Here is a 22927-nt window from a genome sequence, read left to right on the forward strand (position 1 = left end):
CTGCCATGTCTGTCTCAACAATCACTGAATCTCCAGCTTTATGCATGAGCTGAGTGAGTGCAACTCCAGGACCAGAAAGGTGGGGATGGGAGAACACCCTGGCACTTCTGTTCTAAAAGCAGTATACATGACAAGGAAAACAAAAATACATGTGGTTCTGAAAACAGCCAGTGCAGTTCTTTGCACTAAGAACCAGACACATTAAGCAGGAAACCATTTATACTACTGAGCAAAAGGTTTGGCATTTTCTGTCTTTCTTTCAGAAGGTATGTGAGGGGAAAAGAAAGAATATTAACAGCATCTGAAATGTATAAAAGCTGTTAAATGTTATTCATCTGTACCACTTATACCGTTGCCTAATTCCCAGGAGAAGGAAATGCAACAGGAAAACCTCCTGCCATTTACTTCACTTTGCTTTCTCAGTGTCCAAGCTACACCACTTCCAATTTTACTACACAATTTTCTGAAATTAAGGTAGGAAAAGAGTTGATTTCCCTCAATATGGATTGTAGCATTGTGCTTTTATTTGTGTACTGTGCAAAAGGTATTCCAAGTGCTTTACATGTCAGTCTTTACTAGACAGGAAATCCTGTAAAAGAGGAAGTGTGCTTCTACCTTTAGCATGGATTTATACATACCTTAACAGAAGATTTCTTTTTTTTTTTTTTTTTTTTTTTTTTTGGTAAAGATTTTGGAAGGTTACATATGTCAACAATTTCAATTTACCCAGAAACTTTTTCTTCATATAGTAATGTGCTGAGATTACCATGAGACATCCTCATCTTGAAAAAATGCAGTAAATTTATACAGAGAAAGAGCAAGATAACAACTAAAAAATTAATCTGGGTAGAAACAACTTCAAATCCTAAATAAAATAATAGGACCAACAGCAGCAGAGGCAGAGGCATGAACTGACAGTCATAAAACAATTGTAATCTAATGATAATTGCATTTTTTCTTCTAACTCAGAGGGGAAATTGAAAATAGTCTGAAATTACTTAGATCTGATAAAACAAAACCTGCAGGTAAGGATTTGAATGTTTTTTTTTTATGCAAAACAATATACTCATATCGCTTACAGTTATTGACTAAGAAAAAGTTATCTTTAATTTTTAACAGAAATGTTGGGTCGTCTTAGTTCATTTTTATTCTCCAGCTGAACACTCATCTGTAAATAATGAGTTCTTGAAAACTGAATCAAACTGGGTCACTGCAAAGTCATCAGGGTCTCTGGGGATTGGTAACGTGATACTCTGCCTTTTACATCTAAACTGCCACTTTAAATCCAGTCTAGGTCAGCAGTGACTGAAGCCTACTGCTAGATGTTTCTTGTCATACATAATGAGTTGGTAGATTTAGTTCATTTTGCAGTGAAAAAATAACATTTATATATGGTCTTATGAAACTGTCACTGAAGACAGAATGGCTTCTGCAAACTAAATTATCCCATATCACAGAGTCATAGAATGGTTGGTTGGAAGGGACCTCTCTAGATGACCTTGTCCAACCCCTCTGCTCGAGGAGGGACACCTACAGTCAGCTGTCCAGGACCATGTCCAGATTGGTTCTGAGTATCTCCAAGAAGGAAGATTCCACAACCTCTTCATGCAACCTGTGCCAGGACTCAGTCATCCTCAAAGAAAGAAGTTTCCTCATATTCGCAGAGAACCTCCTGTGTTTCAGTTTATGCCTGTTGCCTCTCATCCTATCACTGGGCACCAGTGAAAAGAACCTGGCTCTGCCTTCTCTGCACCTTCCCTTCAGATACCAATTCAAATTGATAAGGTGCCTTTGAGTGTTCTCACAGCTGAACAGTCACAGTTTTCCTGGCCTCTTTTAACATGTCTTATGCTCCAGCTATTTAATCATCTTAGTGGTCCCTTGCTGGACTCTCTCCAGTATGTCTATGTCTCTTTTCTACTTGGGAGTCCATCACTGGACAAAGCACTCCAGGTATATGCCAGCAGTGCTGAGCAGAGGGCAAGAATCGCCCTGGCAACACTCCTAACATCCAAGATACTTTTAACCTTTGCCACAAGAGTGCATTGTTGGCTCATGTTCAAGCTGGTGTCGACCAGGACCACCAGGTTGTTTTCTGCATAGCTGCTTCAGACACTAGTCTTACCAGTATGTCCTTCTAAGATCAATGTGATCTCTCTGTGAAATACAGGTCTTACATTCAGATGGAGCATACACTAGGAATGAAATGTCTGAAGTTACTGAAACTAAGCAAAGCCGACTTACCTCATTACAAGGCTAATACACACAAATGCACACAAGACAAACTTATAAATCAGTTTTCAACTGAGCTAGAAAAATCTGAAGCAAATAACATACTGCAAGGCAGTATAAAGAGATATGATGAAGACACATACGGAGAAATACACTGTTCAGATAACAAGGAAATGTTCTGTTTACAAATCAGGTCCTAGACTTGCATGTTTTCTACTCAATATATGTTCAAATCTAAGAAGTTCTCATTTTCTGGAGTAGCAAAATTAACTGTAGATTATGTAATTCAAATGTTTACTCTACCACATCCTAGTGCATCACAACCCTGATCCCTCAAGATAATGCTTAAAGTAAAATGACTTATAGGTGGGCTGACTGCCTGCATGAGAAATTGTATTCATGCCCACTGAGGCCTATGGACATACATTTCCTGAAAAAAAAAGAAATGTTCGTTTTATTGCTTAATCACTTCAATTGTAATTAGGTAATGAACTACACTTTTACTTCAAGGTATTATTTTACTACTTCCATTTTACTGTTTTGTTTTAACATTTGGTGCATATCTTCTGTCGTCTCTGCAAATATGTCCATGCCATTTGAATGAATTATTTTACAATCAGGACAGACCACATTGTACCTCTCTACAGGAGACATTCCTGCCCTGTCATCCCTACTATAAAAAGATTTTTGCGGAACTCCTAACACTAGGCTGCAACTATTGAAAAAAATTATCTCTTTATTAGGAAAGCACCAACACCACATTCTTCAAAATTACTGGAATTTTATTTGCCTCAGGCTTATGACTTGCAACCAAAGACATTGTGCAAAGAAAGCAAAGATTAAGTACACTTTAGGGAAAGGTGATAATCCACATTGGTAACATAGAAGATCAGTCTGATGAAAGAAGCCATCCATTACACTATATAGATTGCAATATTCAATAGCATTTTTTTTAACCCAACTTTTTTAATCAAGGAAAAAAAGTTAAGCAAAGTTTACAGTAGACATAATTTTGATACAATTCAAAAAGCATTTTTCTGAAGATCATCAAGCATAAAGTGTAAAAATGCATATGGGATAAAGTGGATGAAGGCTAACTACTGTACATTTATAAGCTATTAAACAAAGTTGCATATATGTACCACAGTGTAAAAATCCAATACAGAACAAATAAAAACTTTGAAAACTGCCTGATGAAAAATAAAATAACCAGTGGCTTTTAATGGCTTTTCCTGGTTATCAATGCTACAAAAGACTTTTTTTTTTTTTTGTCTTTCTGATGCCACTGAAAAACATTCTATCAAATGGTAAAACCAGGCACAATCAAACCATTACCAAGTTAAAACCAGCCCATAGAAATATACTATCAACCCACATTTTCCATCAAAAGCTTTTTTGCTGTTCTTTTGTTCTTAAATCTTTTGAGGCCCATTTGGTCACAATATGTTACATTTTTTGCTTTTTTACACCATGATATCATATGTTTGTCTGGCACTATCCTAAAGCTAATTTATAGAGAATAAGGATATAGAAACAACCCAATGTCTATTTGACAAAATGTATTCACTGGGTGTAAAATAGGAGAAGGGAGAAGAGAAGGGGAAGGGGTCAGTTCTGCCAAGAAAATAAACCCTATGGATCACTCATCATCACTTCCGCTTGCTTCCGACTGGTCCTAGAGGTAAGAGACACAAGACAAGTCAGAAATTGTTTGCCAGCTATGCTGTGGAATTTGTTAAAGAAGGAAAAAAACGAAAAAAAGAAAGAAAAAAAGAAAGTAACAGGCAGAAAAATGACAATTAAACTGACAAATCAAGATAGCCTTAAGAAAGGTATGATGTTATCTAACATTTCTTTTTCACGACATTTCATTAAATTGCTGTCGACTTCTTTAGGGAAGGGAAGACACAGAGTCAGGAAACACCAGATCTTTCTTTCTATGCAGACATTTAACAACTTGGAAGAGCTCTGTTTTCATTTGTTGCAATAGTAGAAGCACCCACCAAAGGAAAAAAAAAAAATGTCAAGCCATCAGTTTTTCATCTGTGGACAAAAGCAAACAGACCGTGAGGTTTAAAGATTCAATAAAAGTAGATCAGCTCCAAGAAATGAGCTCTGAACTTCTTTGACTTCTTGTCTTTCAGCATTTCAACCAGATCTCATAAGCACACCCAGGTACAGTTAACACCCCTGCCTAATTGTCTCACGATGATCACTACAGATTAAACATTTGCTTAAGCATGAATAGTTGAGAACTCTTACAGCAAGCAGGACAGGGTAGAGACGCAATCACTGTAACCACTTCCACAGTCTCAGTGATCAAAACTTACATTTTCATCTTGATCCTCATCACTATCATCATCACTCACAACAGGCTTGGCTTTTGCTCGGCTTTGTCTCTTCTTGCCTTTTCCCTTCTCCCGAGTTTTTTCCTCCTTCTTATTTAACTTGATTTTGACTTTCACAGATTTCGCTGCAAATATTTTAAAAGAATACATGAATGTAACTTTCACTTTTAAATGCTTTCTCTGTTCACAGAAATTCACCCCTGGTATCAGCCTGATATTTTCCTCTGTCCTTTAATTGTGCTCTGGAACAATGAAGCAGAGGTATTTGATTTTATTTTTCTACTTCTGTACAGTTTTAAAAATTATTTGTATTAAACTATAAAGAATAACTTTAAGTTGACCATTCGCATTCTTTTCATTCTCAGAATGCATGGTGTCTACAGGTCCTGTGAGAAGACACAGATCTAAAAATATTTTCTTCCTTGCACATATTTATCCTTTGTACAAACAGACATTTTAAACAACAGAAATGCTATGTGAAGATGATTGGCAAATTCTGAGTTGCATGCTTTGCACACCTGTGTGACATACTTAGAAGAGTAGCTCAGAGCCAAGTATTACAGTTTCTGTAATCAGACAGCTAGGGTAGCTGGACTGTATGGGCAGATCTATTGGGTGGCAGAAAATGGAATGAAGAGATCCCTCCTTTTCCACTGTATCATGTTTCCAATTCTGCAGGGACTGACAGAGTGTCACCTCCTGCTTCTGAAACAATAGGAGTTTTAATTAGGCCTTGTCAAACTGAAGAACATTTGCAACATCTTGTGGTTCTTAACCAGGTAGTGAGTTTTATATGTCACACCATGTCTGAAGGATGACAATCCATGGATAAAGACTGTTTCTAGCCCTTCCAGGAACTTCTATTTACAAATAACATGAACAGGACCAGAAGGGTTTATACTCACGTCCAGTCAAATCAGCTTCCACAAAGCATCTCTGTGATTTGTTTCTGGCTTAAAAATAGTTTACTATAAGAGGTATAGGCAGAACATGCAGCCAAAAGCCTTAAGCTGAATGTTAACACCCAAAGTAGCAAACTCAGTAAATTACCGCCACCAGCAGAAAATAGAACCTTACAATCAGTTCCATGCAGAAACTGGAATACCTCCCCTTCCATTCCTAGATGTACTTTTTTTCCAGTATTTAGGATGGGACTCACATTCTGATTCTGATTCTTCTTCCTCCTCTTCTTCATCATCATCGTTACTTTCATCCTCGCTTTCTTCTTCTTTGGCAATCTTCTGTCGTGCACTTTTGAACACAGACTGAAGAACAATAGAATCCTCATAGATCTACAGTATGAATACAAACCTATGTCAGAAATGTAAAGTCAAGCAGTATCAAAAATTTACAGCATAGGCCTTCATTTCCAATGCAAACCCACAGAGTATATGGCCTTTTCAAATACTGAGTAACAATGCTTGTTGCATGAATGTTACAAGAAATGCTAACATTAAATTTTCATGCTTTAAATTAAGAAATTTGTCGAAAGTGAGCAGAAAGAATACAGCTTTTATAATGTATTACATCTGAAATGTCCAATTAAGAGTGTTTTTCTGGTAATTTTTACTACCACAGGAACTATCGTGTGTTTTTATTAGATCATCACAGCCTTTAAAAACTGCCAAAGTAACAGTCTTCAGCAGAAAGCACCTTAATTAAAAAATAGGTTATAGTCTAGTGATACAGTTGATAATGACAGTGGCTAATTATGCACAGTTTTTTTCTGAAATCCAAAGTGGCTACAAGGAAAATAATTTATTCCAAGCAGCTCATTCCTTCCTTCCTCGCACATCTAAAAAGCTCTTGTTCTAACCTTAGCATCTGTTTTCAAACATTCTGTAGCTTGCCATGTGTCTCTGGTACCTCAGATTTTCTCTTTAAACTCAAGCATGAAGGGACTCTCAAGGGTGAGAGGACTACATTTGACTTGTAACGCACTTCTCAGATTAAGACGGTAAGAATCTTGTTGCCTGGATGAGTATCTGGTCATTCATAATCACCTTAACAATGAGCTTGCACATTTTGTTTTGTATAATGTCAGAAGTCAAGCCCTAGACAATTCAGCACTAAACAATTAACAATAGTTAATAGAAGGGTATAGACTCATAGAATCACAGAATCATGGAATGGTTTGGGTTGGAAGGGACATTAAGATCATCTAGTTCCAACCCCCGCTGTCATGGCTAGCCACAGGCAGTGACACCTTCCACTAGACCAGGGTATTCCAAGCCCCGTCCAACCTGGCCCTGAACACTGCCAGGCAGCCACAGCTTCTCTGGGCAATCTGTGCCAGCATTTCACTACACTCATAGTGAAGAATTCCATCCTAATATCTAACCTAAATCTCCCCTCTTTCAGTTTAAAGCCATTCCCCCTTGTCCTGTCACTACACGTCCTTGTAAAAAGTCCCTCTACAGGTTTCTCATAGGCTCCCTTTAGGCACTGGAAGCTGCTCTAAGGTCTCCCTGGAACCTTCTCTCCACCGGGTTGAACAAGACCAACTCTCAGGCTGTCTTCACAGCAGAGGTGCTCCAGCCCTTGGAGTATCTTCGTGGCCTCCTCTGGACTCACTCAAGCAGCTTCACACCTTTCTTGTGTTGGGGACACCAGACCTGGACGCAATACTGCAGGTGGGGTCTCACAAGAATAGCATAGATGGGGAGAATCCCCTCCCTCGACCTGCTGGTCATGCTCCTTTTGATGCAGCCCAGCACATGGTTGGTTTCTGGGCTGCACACACTGTTGGGTCATATTGAGCTTCTCGTCAACCAGCACCCCCAAATCCTTCTCCTCAGGGCTGCTCTCAGCCCATTTTCCTCCCAGCCTTTAGCTGTGCTTGGGGTTGTCAAGAATCATATGCAGGATCTTGCAGTTGGCCTTACTGGACTTCATAACAATCGTCACTTGAACCACCTTGGCCTTCATACTAGTCATAGAATCACAGAATCACGGAATGGTTTGGGTCGGAAAGGACCTTAAGATCATCTAGTTCCAACCCCCCTGCCATGGGCAGGGACACCTCGCACTAAACCATGTCACTGAAGACTCCATCCAACCTAGCCTTGAACACTACCAGGGATGGAGCATAGTCCTTTGGCTGTATTACATACTTTCTTATATAAAAGGACACTGGGTATTTTTGCCAAAGATGCTGGAAGTTTTTTTTGGCTGCCATTATACAATCTGTATGTTAAAACTGCTCTAATACTCTGCAGGTTCCACAAAATTAATTCAATAAACTTTTTTTGGAATACTTCAAATGAAATACGCAATCTCTCTTCACTCGACCACCATGTCTCACTGCAGCTTGTTCCCCATTCTGTAAGTACTGCTGTACTTTTTTGTTGTGAGATATTTTACTGCTCTTGACCATGATAAAATTTCTTGACATATATGATCAAGAATGTTTTGAAAAGGTTTTTCTCCTATTGTCTTGAGACATTAGTGGGCTGTGAGACCCTACAGCTTCAAAGTCAACTGCTTATTGACTTTTTCTCATGCAGATTTCTTTTCAAGTCAGCTATCGATAGAATCCCTCAGTTCCTCATGCATAAGGCTTAGTACATTCCATTGGTCTTAGGAATGGCTCTTTCAACTAACCTTTCTGTCCTTTCCCAGAACAAACAGTTTTCTAAGAAAAAAAGAATTAAGGACACATACAACATTTTATTTTTTAATGCTGGTCACAACATACTTAAAGTATCACTGCGACCCAGACTTTTAAGCAGAATTTCCTAGGGAAATAAAGAGGTTTTAAAAATTACTTAAACTTCTTAATGTGGAATTATTTGTAATATTCAGTATCTACTTTGATCCAGAAAAAAACTGGCACTGCTTCAGGAAAAGCTATGCAAATAGAAGTTGTCTTATTTTGACCGAAATCCAATTCCAGCAGGTTTCAAAAAGGTAAGTAGCAATGACAGTCTAACTTACTTAAAAAGAGAGAAGCAATGACAACAGAACTTCATGACAAATGACAACCTTAACGACAAATCTTCTGTTTCAATAGACACATAGTATTTTTAACCTCTTACATGTCTGTGTTTCATCTGACCATTACAACATGAAAAACATTTCAAATCACTGAGGTTGCACTGAGGACAAAAACCTCAAAATGCAGTTTGTCTCTCCCTGAAGACCCCTCAGAAGGTTTCAGCTCAGATGGAACTGCTCTGTGCCAAGGAAAAGCAGCATGCTTCATACTAGCAAAACAAACAACTAAAGTTTAACTTGAAGTAACTGTGTACTTAAACAACTGCTTGAATTAGCCTGTTGTTTTCACTGCTTTCGGGTGCACATGCAAATAATCTAGTTTACTGAGGTGAACTGCTGTATCAGAGGAAAGCTGGACACAAACTATTGAAAAGTACATGAGGTAGCCTTAAAATTGGACTGCTGCAGAAGTGTGCCACAATTCTCTGGAAAACGAAATGAATGGTATGAGAACTTACTAGAAAGAAACCTAAAAGAATTATACTTATGAGTTATCTGTGCTTCATGCTACAAATAAATAATGCTAGCTCTGGTAATTAACGTTCGTACACTGGAATAGAAAATAATACTGCAACACTCTGATGTAAGTTGGGCTATTTCCAAACAGAACAGCAGTATCTACTCAATGTTCCTATCCAATCACGATTATTCCTGTCAATTCTATCACCTCTGCTTGACAAGAGACCAGTTTCCCCTTAGCAACTTGAGTCAATCTCATGCGAGTAATTTCACTATTTTTCCCATTTAGTTACTGACTTTTATTTTTACTTTCTTTACCAACTTTTACCATTTTCTAAAGTCTCAGTGATAGTTTCTGGCAGTATTAGCTTTCCTTCTCCTTTTTTTTTTATTAATTGGTTATCATTAGATATTTGTATCTGGTTTACTCCTATGTGACTAAGCAGTAATCTGGCAATTTACACTTGGACAGGTAACAAATTTTTGTCCCATGCTTCCTACCATTATTAATTTCCTTAATAAAATATTTTTTAGCTGATTTACTTTAGGTTGTTTCCATATAATTGAAGACAGTAAAAATACTGCACATATTTCAGAAAACATTGTCTCTACATAACAAAAATAACCACAAAATAATGAGATGTATTTAAGAATCCTCCATAATTCATTGCATTCTCATTTTAATTCTTAAATTTTAATATAAACTCTCCAGTTCAGCTAAGGGTCATTAGTAACGTTTAGAAATTTGAATGATTTGAATGTATTGGCAGCATCAGCCTTCAGCTTACTTTTACTTAGGCTTCTTCTAACTCAAATTTTTCCCCTTACACATTACAGGAGTTGACTTCGTGTTCTCTGTTTCAATTTAATATTGTGTTTGCATCACACTATTTGGACTTCACCTATGAAAACAATCATCCAAGACTATGTTTCATGGTATTGTAACAACTTTCTTATCTGTCATCCAGACTTTGTAGTCTTTCCTTTTCTGCCAGTGTCCTATTCCGAATTCACAGCACTAAGCACATTCTTGTCTGTAACACATCTGTTTGAGATGAGGTATCTTGCCTTCTAAAACTTTCATCTGTGGCTTATTACTACTGTCTCATAAAATGGACACCTCTACACACACTTTTACCATAGACCGAAACAGTCTTAACAGCAGCTCTAACTATTCAGATTAGAAAAAAAAGATCTCTGAATCAGAGCCAAAATTATTTTCACTGCATGCACAAACTGCAGCTGTGTCAAGTGAATTCTTGATGATTCTAGGAATCTGGGCATTTTTCTCTATTCAAAATAAGAATTAAAACAGGATTTATAAACAGAATATAAAAATCCACTAGTACTGAAAACATTAGGCAAGGAAAACCTGTATGTTTAACACAAAGTGGTTCATTCAGACCTGTGATCCCTCCAAATTGAATGTCTGAGCATTGTGACACAGCAACATGACATCTTTCTCCAAGTCTCCAAGACTCCGATACTTATGATTGCGAATTCTTTCCTGTTGCATTTGTGAAGGAAATGAAGAGAAATATGGATGGGCAGTGGTGCAGAAAGAAAAACAGCAGACAGGACACTGAATTAGTATTTGATTTCAACACATTACAAGCCTTCTTTAAAAAAAAAAAGAAAAAAAAAAAACAACAGAAACCTAAGCATCAAGACAAGTATTTGTTTAAAACAAATAAATAAAGTCTTATGTATTCTTAACATACTACTCAAGAAAAATACACCAGGATAACAGAGTAAAAATTAAGCAATTTCTGTGTGAACTGGAAAGTACAGAAGCAACAGAAACGGAGCTCTTGCAGTAAAAGGAGTTACAGTTTCTTCTTTTAGCACAGAAACAAAATAAGCTATGACATGAATCAGAGTCACAGAGTTAAGACATTACCTAATGTGCAACAAGCTGCATAAACTCAATCTGACAAACTGTATTTGGATCTGACATAGCTGTTCCAAGACATGAAGCTAGTTCAGGGATGCCTAAATTCCCCTGGAACCATTAAAACTCTGCAAACAGTGTGTTTTTACCAAAGATATGCTAATAAAGACGTACAATTAGGTCTTTGCAAAAAAGACACTGAGATGTCATCTCTGGAAGTGTCATTCTTGCAGCTTCATTTTGATTTGACTTTGAAATTATAGTGATATGCTGCAACATACACTAAATAAAATTCCTAACAAGGTATGTAACAATGTACAAATTGTTACAAATACAGGTACAAATAAGGTAAATGCAATACTCATGTTGTTGTAGTTTTAATGCAACTTCATAGTCACCCTTCTATATAACAAAGAAATGGAGGAATCTCCACTTCCAAATAAGGTTACCTTTATCTTTTTGAAGTCAACCGGTTTCCTAATCAATTCATAATACTCTGGCAGTTCTTTCCTAGAGGGGAGCTGAATGAAGACTTCACTTAGCTGCCGTCCTGAACTGTTGAGAAAAACAAACCCATAATGCAATGAGAAGTTTCTCACAAAACACACATATAATCTAATCATAAGAAAAAAAAATAAAAAAAAAATAAAAACAACAAATTCTTTCAGAAAATTAGAAATTGGACCTTGCTCTGATTTTTTAATTGATACCCTTTGTGCTGTTCTAACTTATCACAATCATAGGTTCTTACGTGTAGAAGGCTTTATGTAAGCAGGATCAGGACTTGAATCTGAATTCCATAGTAGTTTGCTGAGTACAGTCTTGTACTTTTCAGTTTGTTCTAGTTTCAGCTAATTTTTAGCAAGTATCCCTCCTGTAAGTTTATCTTCTTGGTCATTTTATAGTTGTTTTGTACCTTCCTGTCATAGGAAACCATTTGTTCTTACTGATTTCCATTATACCAGATGCTGATTGCTATCAGACTTAACTAGATGTTACCACAACAACAAAAAAAATAGTAACTTCCATTAATGGCTGTTAGGTTTCTGTGAAGATCACTGCAACTGTACTGAAAATCATACTGCTGTTTGTACTTTTCCAGTCATCTGAAATAAAGTGATGGATCATCTAGAAATCTTTCATACTCTAGGAACATTGCCTATCACTTACAGGTGTTAAGAATTTCTAAGATTTCCAGATTTCCCACTGTTCATCCTTATTAGTAGCTATTTCTACAGTTCCAAATTGAGGTTTGTTTTTTTTTTTTTTTTAGAAGCTTCTTATTTGTGGCTTCCCAAATAATACATGGCTATAAGTCACCTGGAGAGGCAATGCGCTGATGGCACTTACAGGTTTTCTTTTTTTATCCTGTGTGTATGTCATTTTTTTCACAAAGTAGCAATAAAAAAGCTCTGCTGAGAGGAACTAATTCACAGCACACAGCATTCGCAAGCAATTCCCAGCCCACATTCACATGATTCTGTTCCTCACAGCTACTCAAAAAAGGCCCTGTTTTCTCATTTGCATCTTCAGATGGCAACTTCCTGGTCTCCACCTGATCTTGTCCCATGCTGTTACCCTCCACAGTCATGTGCGATCTTACCAGACACCTTAAACTAATACTGAATGGAAGGCTAACTGAGGCAGTTCTGTCATGGAGGGTTAAGGATGATATAAAGCACAGAACTGTTCTGCTTTTTATGAAAGTCATGAGGATCTACTATACACTAAGCACTTCTTAATGTCTGAAATAGCACCAGAGTTTGAGGAGATACTATTTTTCTTACAGACCTGAACCAACGAATAAGAATAAACAGAATTTCCTCATTTCCTAAGTAGCTGCTGGTCACCTAATGCAAGATTTTTTACTGTTTTTGGTTTTGTCCTGGGACACTGCTGTTCTTCATATGCCTTGCATCAGAGGACAATAATGTAAATATTCTGACTGCAGCTTGCTCATCAGTGCTGTTCAACCAATAGCCTGGGTGCCAACTGGCAGCTAGACTATTATTCCATCCAACGCAAACCTAAAAACCAAAAGCCTCTGTCTCATCCTGACAACTTCTATCTGACTTGCCACAGCAGAAGCCATTCCTTTGCCTGCTTACCAGTAACTGCCAGGCTGCCTCCTAGGTTACACCAAGATTGTGGCACATGCATGTACACACTTGTGGGTGTTGCTCCTGCACAAAACAGAGTACTGCACATCTCTGTCAGAGAAGATGAGGGTGATCTACCCCATAAAGCTGTTGGCTTAGATACCCCGAAGACCACCTGCACCTCACACTCGAGGCAGTGACTAGCTATTTCATCCGAGAGATCCAATTTGGGAAGCACTCTGTTACTGAAATAGAGGAAGTCATAAAATGACCAGGTAATTGCCATCCCAAGACTTACAATTTCTCTCCTGCCAGCACCTCCCATCTTCTTTGGTACTGAGTTACACCAAAGAGACAGATTCATTACTTTCATACTTCCCCTGTCAAAGTGGGAGGTGTTAATACTATGGATTTAAAGGCACCAATCTTCTTAATGATCTATGTGAGTGAGTACTTCATACCATGTGACAGGACTTGTCTTCATCTCAGACTGTCCTCTCAAAGACAAACTGAAAGCAATATAAGGAAAAGCAATGCATTAAGTCTACAGGACACAACTGACTAAATTAGCATGTGTTTCCACTTCTTCATAAATCGATGACTGTATTTTGTTGGGTTTTTTTTTTGTTAATCAAAAGAAGTTTTGAGCCCTCACAGCTGCAACTGAGATCAACTAAATTTCTTCTGAACCTACAGAATAAGTACTCTGTGAAGTCAGATCTCTGGTGCCCAAATGGTGTCTTCATTATTCCTCATTTGTAAAATAAGGATAAAATGTGAATAAAGTTCTGTATCTGCTAAATATTCAGACTCCTTCTGAGCATTATAAAGAAGCCCAGGGGGAATTCAGCCATTCATTCATTCAGTGATCAGCATTCACCTTGTACACATGCAAAGCACTGGTTCTCTGGAAAAGCAAGAAAAAGCAAGGCAGCACACTGTCGTGCAATTACACACCATACTGTAACAAACCTTCCTGAGGGAACTGCATTAGGTTTCTACCTTTTTTTTTTTGTTTTATACTATTTTTCTGTGTGCTTGATTTCACAAACTTAATCAAGTTATTTCAACAAAACTGTGCAATATACTGACATAAGATATAGATGTAAGCTAATCCTCTGAAAAGTGTGACAACTTGCTTTCAAAAATTTGCGCAGTATGAATCTGGATTTGCTATGCAGAAGGATTGAGATATCATTGCTGTGTTTTAAACTTCAGCAGCTTCCCTTTAATGGAAGAATCTATCTGAGAAAAATTACTAAACCACTGATGCTGGTATTGTTTCAACTAAACTTCAGAGCCTAACAACAATCAGAATGATTTAAATATGAAGAAAATACTCTAATTTTGATAAAATTTTAAAACATATTCAGCATATATGTCCTATTAAAAAAGCTCCTGATGATTATACAGCTTTTTATCTAATGGCTATGTAATTTTTTTCCCTCTATTTTTTTGTACACCACCCACCCTTATGTTGTATTTTATATTAAAAATATAACAGCAGTAAATTATTAAACAGCAATATCCTATTTTCAAGATAGAAATCTAGCCAACTGTGATTTGTTCACAGATTCTTTTAAACTAAGAATGTCATAGAAAACCTTCAAGCTTTTGCTTGATACAATTAATTACCAAGAATCATTTAAGGCTGTGAAAGAAAAAGCATTAAGAGCATGAAATATTCAACAGACAGAAGACTACTGCCTGGTTTTGTCTACTCAGATCAAGAACAGCTTATTCTGTTCTATCATTTTTATAGAAACTCCTCTCGCAAAGAAATATTATCTTCTGCTTCCTTTGTATATGTGCATCTATACTGAATGTGAACTTTTCCCACATAATCTCAAATGGTTATGTTGTGGATACAACAGGAGAAAATTGGCAATTATTAATGCAACTCTGATTTTAATCCCCATCCCCACTTTTGTAATTAGAAAATAATAACCACAACAACTACCACATAAAAATCATGCGCAGTAAAAAATCACTTATGGTTGCCTAGCAACTAGGAGGCTACGTGCTGAAGGGAAGAAGGACCAGAATAAATTAAGAGACCCAACTGTGAAACAACCGTTGAGTGACAGTTCATTGCTACTGCATCAGCTCAACATGCTAGTCTTAGGCGTGCTCACACGAAAAATTCTTGCATGTTGTATGAGTTAATGATCATTCAAAGATACTGCTAATTTTTAAAACATTTTTGCTTAGAAAAGTATTATGTGCTCAATGTTTCTGATCTTATCTCACTTTTGTCAAACTGCTTACAGGGTGCACACAAGCACACACTTCCAGCCATTTCATCAGTATCACCTTCGGTGGAATTAAACGCAGGAACAATTAGACCTCATTTGTACAAGGGTCCTTTTGTGTTTGTTTTCCCTGGCAGAATGTGGCCAGAAGCAAGCTGCCACTGACCGGTCAAAAGCATTACTGCTATCAACAACCTTTCTCCTTTGGATTCAAAGACAGAGACAACTAAAGCTGAAACTGCAAGACGTTCTCACGTTTCTGGCAAATTTCACACTTCTAACAAATACTAACATTCAGTTTAGAGTGGGTGGAATGAAGAGTCCTGCACGCTTGCCCTAGTCAGAGCACCCACAACCAGAACCATGGCATGCAAATTACAACTCCTAATCAAATATAACCCACAAGGACGCTCTTTAAACAGAGGCGTATGTGTGGGAGGAGAATTAGAAGAACTCACAGAGCAAGGTGGTTCCTTGGTATTTAACAACTTCCAACAGTAACACAGCTATGTAGCGAGATGATTCATTTTCATTAAATATATTTAATAGTTGTTACTTTTTGGAACTGACTGCAGTAATATATAGTGGACCTATCCCTATCATTGAAATGAAGTGGGTCAAAATACTTAAAAATCTAATTCCTGGTTTTGACATACGGCTGTGTACTCCATTACTTCGTTTTGGCTATAAATAAGAATTATTTGCTCTGCATATTTGAATACTCAGGAGTACCAGCTGGCATAATTAATTACTAGTTAGATTAGCAATGGCTAATTACATCACTCACCATTTTACAACAGTTAGAAACTGGCAATTCGAGAAACAGGTGGAAACAATCTGAATAAAATCCATTTCACATAAAGAAAAAGAAATTATCTCACTGAGCTCTGTCCTGTACGAATACTATGGCCACAAATTGAAACATTTTGGCTTTAATGCTGCAGTGATTAAAATACTAAGCACCACAGAGAGGGGATGTCTTGCCAAGCAGGAAACAGAGACAGGGCACAACAACCCCAAGCTTCAATTTTCTTATCAGCTTTATTAAAATGTGGTCGACTGCCACCTGCTATGGGGAGGAGGCTTTGTGAAGTTAACCAGTACACTATGCATGTCCTTACTTTAAGTCTCACAAACAGCAGAGAGAAAGGCTGATCATAAATGAAAATCACTGCATGTACTGAAACTACCAGCATCCTCGGACTCTTGAAGTGGCTGTCTAAACAAAGGCAAGGCAAACTAGCTGTAGTATAAACTGGCACCTAGACATGAACCATCAAACTCAATGTAACGCCAAAGAGTGTACTGTCGGGAAGATGAAGGATTACAAGGTATGAATGTCTTCCTCTGAAATAAGAAATAAAGGAAAACTTTCAAAGGAGGACAAAGATAGTTTGAGGGACTAAGTCTGCATCTGCGTGATATAAAATCAACATCTGGGCCTCAAATCTGGCATAGAAATTCCTTATTATGAAAATAACACTGAACTCTTGTAAAATTGCCCCCATTTTCAACAGGCTACAAACAAAACTGACATACAAACTAATTTTGCTTTCTCATAACTCCGGGATTTTGTGGGGGCCATAGAAAAATGTTTTTAAAAAGAAAGGTTTTAATCAGAGTGGAGAAGTGGTTCTGCATTTACAAGGAGCTTTTCTCCAAAGCCAGGGGAAGCATGAGAGAAAGCACACAGAGATTCTCTTGAATTTTAACAATGCATTCTCCTGATTTTTGGTTTTGGTTTTTTTTTTTCTTATTTGCCTGCTGGCTTTTTAACTGCAACAAAACTTAATAAAGATTGAAGAATTGGTTTTAACAAAGTAACTCAGGACAAAGTCAGTAAGATTTTGCACGGGTATCCCCTGACCACCTTTTGGGACACAATCAGCTGTCTGTGGTCTGGATCAGCCCTCTGGACTTTCATAAAAGAGAGATTAAACATCCACTAGCACTGAAAATCTAAGCTAATGACAAAGATGATTTCAAGCATTCAAGTACTAAATACATGAAAACCCTTTTTTTTTTTTTCCCCAGATGAAGCTCATGGCCTACTTTCTTTCAATAAACCTGTCCCTCTATACTTGCCCCAATTGTCTTCACACACACAAAAGCCCAGAGCTGAACAAACATGAACCCCCAACAAAGGGGTTCATGAAGGGTTCCAATGCCTAAAACCCAGTTAATTCTAAAGCTGAAAATCACTAAAAATGTTCGAACTCTACAACAACCTTAACCCCAAAGACTTTATGATATTAAAGTTTCCTGATGCCTAAATTTGCAGTTCTGTTACATCCCAGTTTTCATAGGATTGGGTGGTTTGATGCTAGCTTACCAAAAAAAAATCAGAATACAGGAACTTGGAACTCTTCTGTATAGCTCATCACACTGAAGAGCTCAGTTTAACAGGCATTTTTAATTCCTAACAGAATAGAGCTTCATACACTTCTTAGAGTGGGAACTAATTCTGTCTTGCATAAATGTGGGCTCCTGTGAGAGGCAATAGTATACTTTGTCACTACTAACAGCACAGTCGTTACCTTGTTTGACAAAGATCAGATACGAACTTCCTGGGGCACAAGTGACAGGCAAAAATCTTCCAGCTTCTCCAGTAATTATCAGTAGCTATCCCCTACTAGCAGAAGTAACTTTTCTTGCTATTTTAAAAATGAGAAGTAGGCACCATGATCAGAAATGCTTGGCTTCAGGAGAAAGCTCAAGGCCAGAGACAGAAAATGAAGAGATACAGCCCTGACTGAAATACCTGAACTTAAACACTGTTGCCTTCTCAGCTATTCTGTTAGTCCAGAGTCACAGCAAGCTGAATACACTGAGTTCGCAGTCAGCTTCTTGCTCATCATCTCCACTGCTGTGAATCCTGTTCTGATGCAATAAACTTTCTGATGTACTCTAAAGAGAGGCCATAGATCACAGAATGCTTCATTTCAACAGTTACGTGCCAAAAAAGTCAGGCATCACAGCTCTGTGTACTTCCCCAGGTACTGCCTAAACTAACCTTGTACAGGCAGACCCAGAACAGTAGTTGCACAAAAGGAACTTGTCATTTGAAGTGACAGACTGAAAGTGTTTACATGTAAAAATTATATTGTTACAATTGTCTGGGTCACCTAATGCAAATGCTTCTTGATTTTCTCTGAATGCCTTTTATATTCATTTAGCTTGTAATTTCTCTTTATATGATCTAAGTTATTCAATGTACAGCAAAGAAGGGATAAGTACACAAGAAGGCTTAACCGATTTTTGGCAAATATAAGTTGAGTTAAAAAATACAACTTCCTCAAACAAGTCTGATTCAAGATGCTACTAACTAATTCTCAGTTTCTTTCTCATAAAGCATAGACGATTTTCAGTTTGAAAACCTGCAAAACAGAAGTATTCAAGTGACATTTCACATTCGAACCACTATTTTTGCTAAGGTCCAGATGTTCAGCATTTTGTTATGCTAAAACCAGGAATTTCTTAACAAGCAGGCTTCCATCTCAGCTGTGCTCAGTTTTAACTCTGGCAGCTCAGAGGCTCATGATATAAGTCCAGTACTTTTTGGACAATCTTTCCGGTCATAGCAAGACCCATGTTAACCTGCACTAATAAATCTGTAGCGGTATATTTGAAAAGATAAATCTTAACACACACACAGCACCACCAAAATGAAGAAAAATTACACTCAAGCTAAAGGTTCTTAAGTACAATTCCTGAGCAGAATGACTCCATTTTTAAGCAGAAGCTCTATGACTGCTTTTTGTGTTTGTCTTTCAAAAACTTCCTATCAGACAGATCTATAAAAAAACCTCCACAAAAAGTAAGACTTACAGGATCTGGCCCTAAGAGGAATGACTTTCCAGAAATACTCTGTCAGCAAACCCTTCTAACGACTGAAAATAAAATTGAAGCCATTAAAAAACATAGAGAGAAATATCATCAGAGGGAGAAAGCACATGAAACAGAGAGAGACCATGCCAAGCTCACCTATCCTTGTAGTTTATCACAGTATCAATGATTGCATTCATTTGTTTTGTCAGTTTGGGTGGATTGGGTGACAACTTCTCTGCAGGAGGTCTCCCTCGTCTCTTCTTTGCTTTCTCTCCATCCTCCTTTCCAGAATCCTTATCCACATTTCTTCGTCTCTTACGTTTTTTAAGCCGGACTTCCTCTTCCATTTCTTCCAAGTTGCCGTCTTCAATTGCCTGACAAACATGGATTAAAAAAGTATGATTTTTAAACACAAGATATTACAAAGGGAAGTAACAATCTATTAAAAACAAAACCCAACCCCACAGGATGCAGATAATTCGATTAAAAATATTCAGCTTATTTCTAAACAAAAAAGCTTGTTTATATACAAGAGCATAACAAGAAACTGAGTTACTGGCAATCAAAGAGACACTAAACATCAATTTGTTCTGAGAATTAATGTTTCCCATTATCATCTAAATATATGCATGTTTATCTGAACCTTGAATTCCACACCAACTCGGTTTCACACACAATAATGGCCTGTGGTACTATGTCAGTAAATGTACAACAAACATTCATTTGTTCATGTCAGTGGCAGTTCTGGCTTATGTCGTTCCATGCAAAACAGACTTTGATCTCACATGTTTTCCAACAGGACAGTCTAAACTGCACCCAGCTCCCAAAGCCAGATCACACACAGTTCTTTGTGCACACAAACAACACACAGATACTTTATGCAGTAACGACTCTTCTTTTCCAAATAGTTCAAGCAACTTCCAGATTGTCTTAAGCGTTAAAACATTTCTAAAATGGTATCGTAACCAGCATAGTAACCAACAGATAGGCAGAAGCACTGACAATACAGTGTTTTACTGTAAAAAGCACTCATAACATGGGCTGCAAAAAAAAAAAACCAAACCCAAACAAAAAACAAAACTGCACACACAGTCACAAACAATGGACGCTCGTTTCAATTACCTGAATGTATGCTTTTAACCAGACCCAGCAGCACTATGCAGAGGGATAAAAAAAATTGCTACAAAAAGCCAAACTAGAAATAAAGGGAACCTGCTCACACACTATAAGATGTATGTGATAAAGCAAGAAGCTGAACTTTTCTTGATTTGGGCTAGCAAACAAAAGAAAATAAGTAAAAATACCGGGTCATAAGAGAACTGAAATTAAAGATAAAAAAGTAAGGAAAAAATCTTAAAACTAGGCTTTCTGATTAATGCTTTCTCAGAACGTAACTGATGTTGATATTTGTCCCTTTTGCCTCTCAATATTGCCTTGAGTACATGCAAATGCTAATCAATCCTTTCTCGTAGCTGAAAGAGCTCTAATCATAAGCAATTACCTTCATTTCTCCACAGCACTAAACATGGCTAATATTTATGATCATGTGAGCATAACAATCAATATAAAAAGAGTGATTACAGCCCATACATAATTTTTCTCAATTGTGCACAATGTCTCTTGAAAAAACGTTTTGTGAACAAAACCTCATGCACAACACAAAACAACCTGGCACGTTAAAACCAGTGGGATTTATAAATCGGTTTCCTATGCATTCTCCGACGCGCAAATCCACAGAATAAACACGAACACAGAATCCTGAGGGACAGCCTGAAACTAGGCCTTAATAATCAAAAGACAATTTACATCATGCTTCTACAGCGTTCAGATAACCACTATGAAGCAAGCTTGAGATCTGATGACTTAGGAAGAAAAAAGAAAAAAAGAAATCTGCACACAAATTCATTAATATTAATTTGAATAAAGCTGGACACCCACTACAAACCACTGCAGCTAACGAAGATTAAGACAGGACATTTCTCTGCATTATCTTAGAAGCAAGAAAAGCTAATAATAAATACAGCAAGGCTGTCAACAGTTAATGTCACTGCTCTCCTTAAGTACTCAGTTGTACACTGAAATACAGAGAACACTGACTTCTGATGTGTTACACACCTACGCATGCCTGTGATGTAGTTCTACTGAATCTTCAAGACGGCAATGAAAAAGGATATTTACCTTACCACTATCAGCAGGCCGACTATCGGAAATCACAGTTAGTGGGGATAAAATTAACAAGCCAGCAAAGCAGCGAGCTGCTAGTCTCTTCATCAGCTGATCAGGAAAAAAAAGAGAGCTGGGGAAAGGCTATGTTTTCATATACAAGTAATTTTATTTTACTGAAAATTTAATACTGAAAAGATTGTGGATACTCAAATCTGCTGTTTCATTCTACCTACTACAAGGCCCGAAGCCTTCCTCCTTCAGCCTGCTTTAATATTGACAACTACCTATCATATTTCTCCCCTTATTATTCTAGGGATCCAAATTAGATTTTTAGCTGGGCAGTAACTGATTCTTGTTAGCATTTTAATTATGACAGCACAATTAGACAATTCCATGTATGATTTTAAAGCTGAAATAGATTGCATGCATTTTAAAAATGCATTTATTACAGAAAATGCATTCTTATTGCTCCACAGTGAACAAATCCTGTTTTGGTAACTGGAACTGATAAAATATCTACTCTGATTTATAAGAAATTAAAAAAAACCAAACCAAACCAAACCAACAAACAAACAAAAAACCAACCCAAAAAAGAAAAAAAAACCACAGACACAAAAAAAAAACCCCAACCAAAAACCAAACAAAACACCAAAAAACCAAAAACCTAGTTAACTTATCATTTTGTAACTTAGGTAACATTTTGTGGTCCTTCAGAAAACTGCTACTCACTTAACTAAATATATTTGTATTTTTGTCTGCTTGACAAAAAACCAGAAGTGGTGCTTGAGAGTTTACTAACATCTCATTTTAGAATTCTGCATAAAATTCTCACATGCAGTCAGTAATATTTTGAAAAAAAAAAAAAGGACAAAAAACCATAAAAGTAAAACCTTTTTTTTTTAAGTATCACATACAACAATGTAGTAAAGACAAAAAAAACCAAACCAAAAACTAAACCCCAAGTAAACTAACATATACTCTTGTACTCTTAAAATTAGTGACTAGAAGATAGCAAATTAATTCTTAACATACTGCAGATCTGCAAACAAATACTGAACTGTCTACTTAGCTAGTAATGTACCAGTTACTATACCCAGATTTCAAAATTTCCATGCATGGATGTAAAGTCAGTTTTCCTTAAGATTTTAGTGACACCACTTGAAAATCAGTGTGACAATACCAGCAGTCCAAAATTGTTGTTATTGTGGCTCCTAACATTAGTTCTCAAGTGCAAATTTGTATTTTGAATATAAACAGTAATATTTAAAACTAAACCTGTATGATTTATGCTTCCTCAAAATATGGCTTAAAATGGCTTAAAAAACCTCACATAAATCAATCATCAGAAGATACATTAATGCTCTGTGCCTATGTCTAGAGATATGACCCATGCATGTGTGTATTAGCAATAAGGTATTTACTAAACTAATTCATCTGACTGAGCTCTTTGTTAGAAAAGCTTACTATTCTAGGCTGAAGTGCCACACCGAAAAGAATGCCCTTCCAAACCTTCACCAGTACGATAATGATACAAATCCCAGAAACAAATCTCCAGTTCCAGATGATGGGCTGTGCAAGACTGCCAGATAGCACAGACATCTCCCATGCTCAAATGCCTCTGGATTAGTGAGGTGAACAGTAAGGGAGTCAAGGAAA

At 37.1% G+C, this 22927-nt stretch overlaps 1 protein-coding gene across 1 annotated transcript; it reads right to left on the reverse strand.

Moving 5' to 3' along the window:
- Positions 1-2996: 2996 nt before the first annotated feature.
- Positions 2997-21376, reverse strand: LOC104404433 (probable global transcription activator SNF2L2). Its single transcript, XM_010012862.1, has 7 exons — positions 21284-21376; positions 19262-19479; positions 11376-11481; positions 10441-10542; positions 5740-5872; positions 4563-4705; positions 2997-3907 (listed from the first exon to the last, which is right to left on the reverse strand). Exons 1-7 carry the CDS (start codon positions 21374-21376, stop codon positions 3872-3874), a joined length of 831 nt encoding a protein of 276 aa, XP_010011164.1. The 3' UTR covers positions 2997-3871.
- Positions 21377-22927: the final 1551 nt, after the last annotated feature.

The sequence above is a fragment of the Nestor notabilis genome, unplaced genomic scaffold, assembly GCF_000696875.1.
Source record: "Nestor notabilis isolate BGI_N333 unplaced genomic scaffold, ASM69687v1 scaffold5324, whole genome shotgun sequence".
Taxonomy (NCBI): Eukaryota; Metazoa; Chordata; class Aves; order Psittaciformes; family Psittacidae; genus Nestor; species Nestor notabilis.

Excerpts from the sequence above, each read along its gene's own strand:
- LOC104404433 (XM_010012862.1), bottom strand. The coding sequence starts at position 21,376 with ATGAAGAGACTAGCAGCTCGCTGCTTTGCTGGCTTGTTAATTTTATCC. Across the intron at positions 10,543-11,375 it reads TTGACTTCAAAAAGATAAAG|GAAAGAATTCGCAATCATAA; the intron begins GTAACCTTATTT and ends CAAATGCAACAG. Across the intron at positions 4,706-5,739 it reads AGAAGAATCAGAATCAGAAT|CGAAATCTGTGAAAGTCAAA; the intron begins GTGAGTCCCATC and ends AAATATTTGCAG.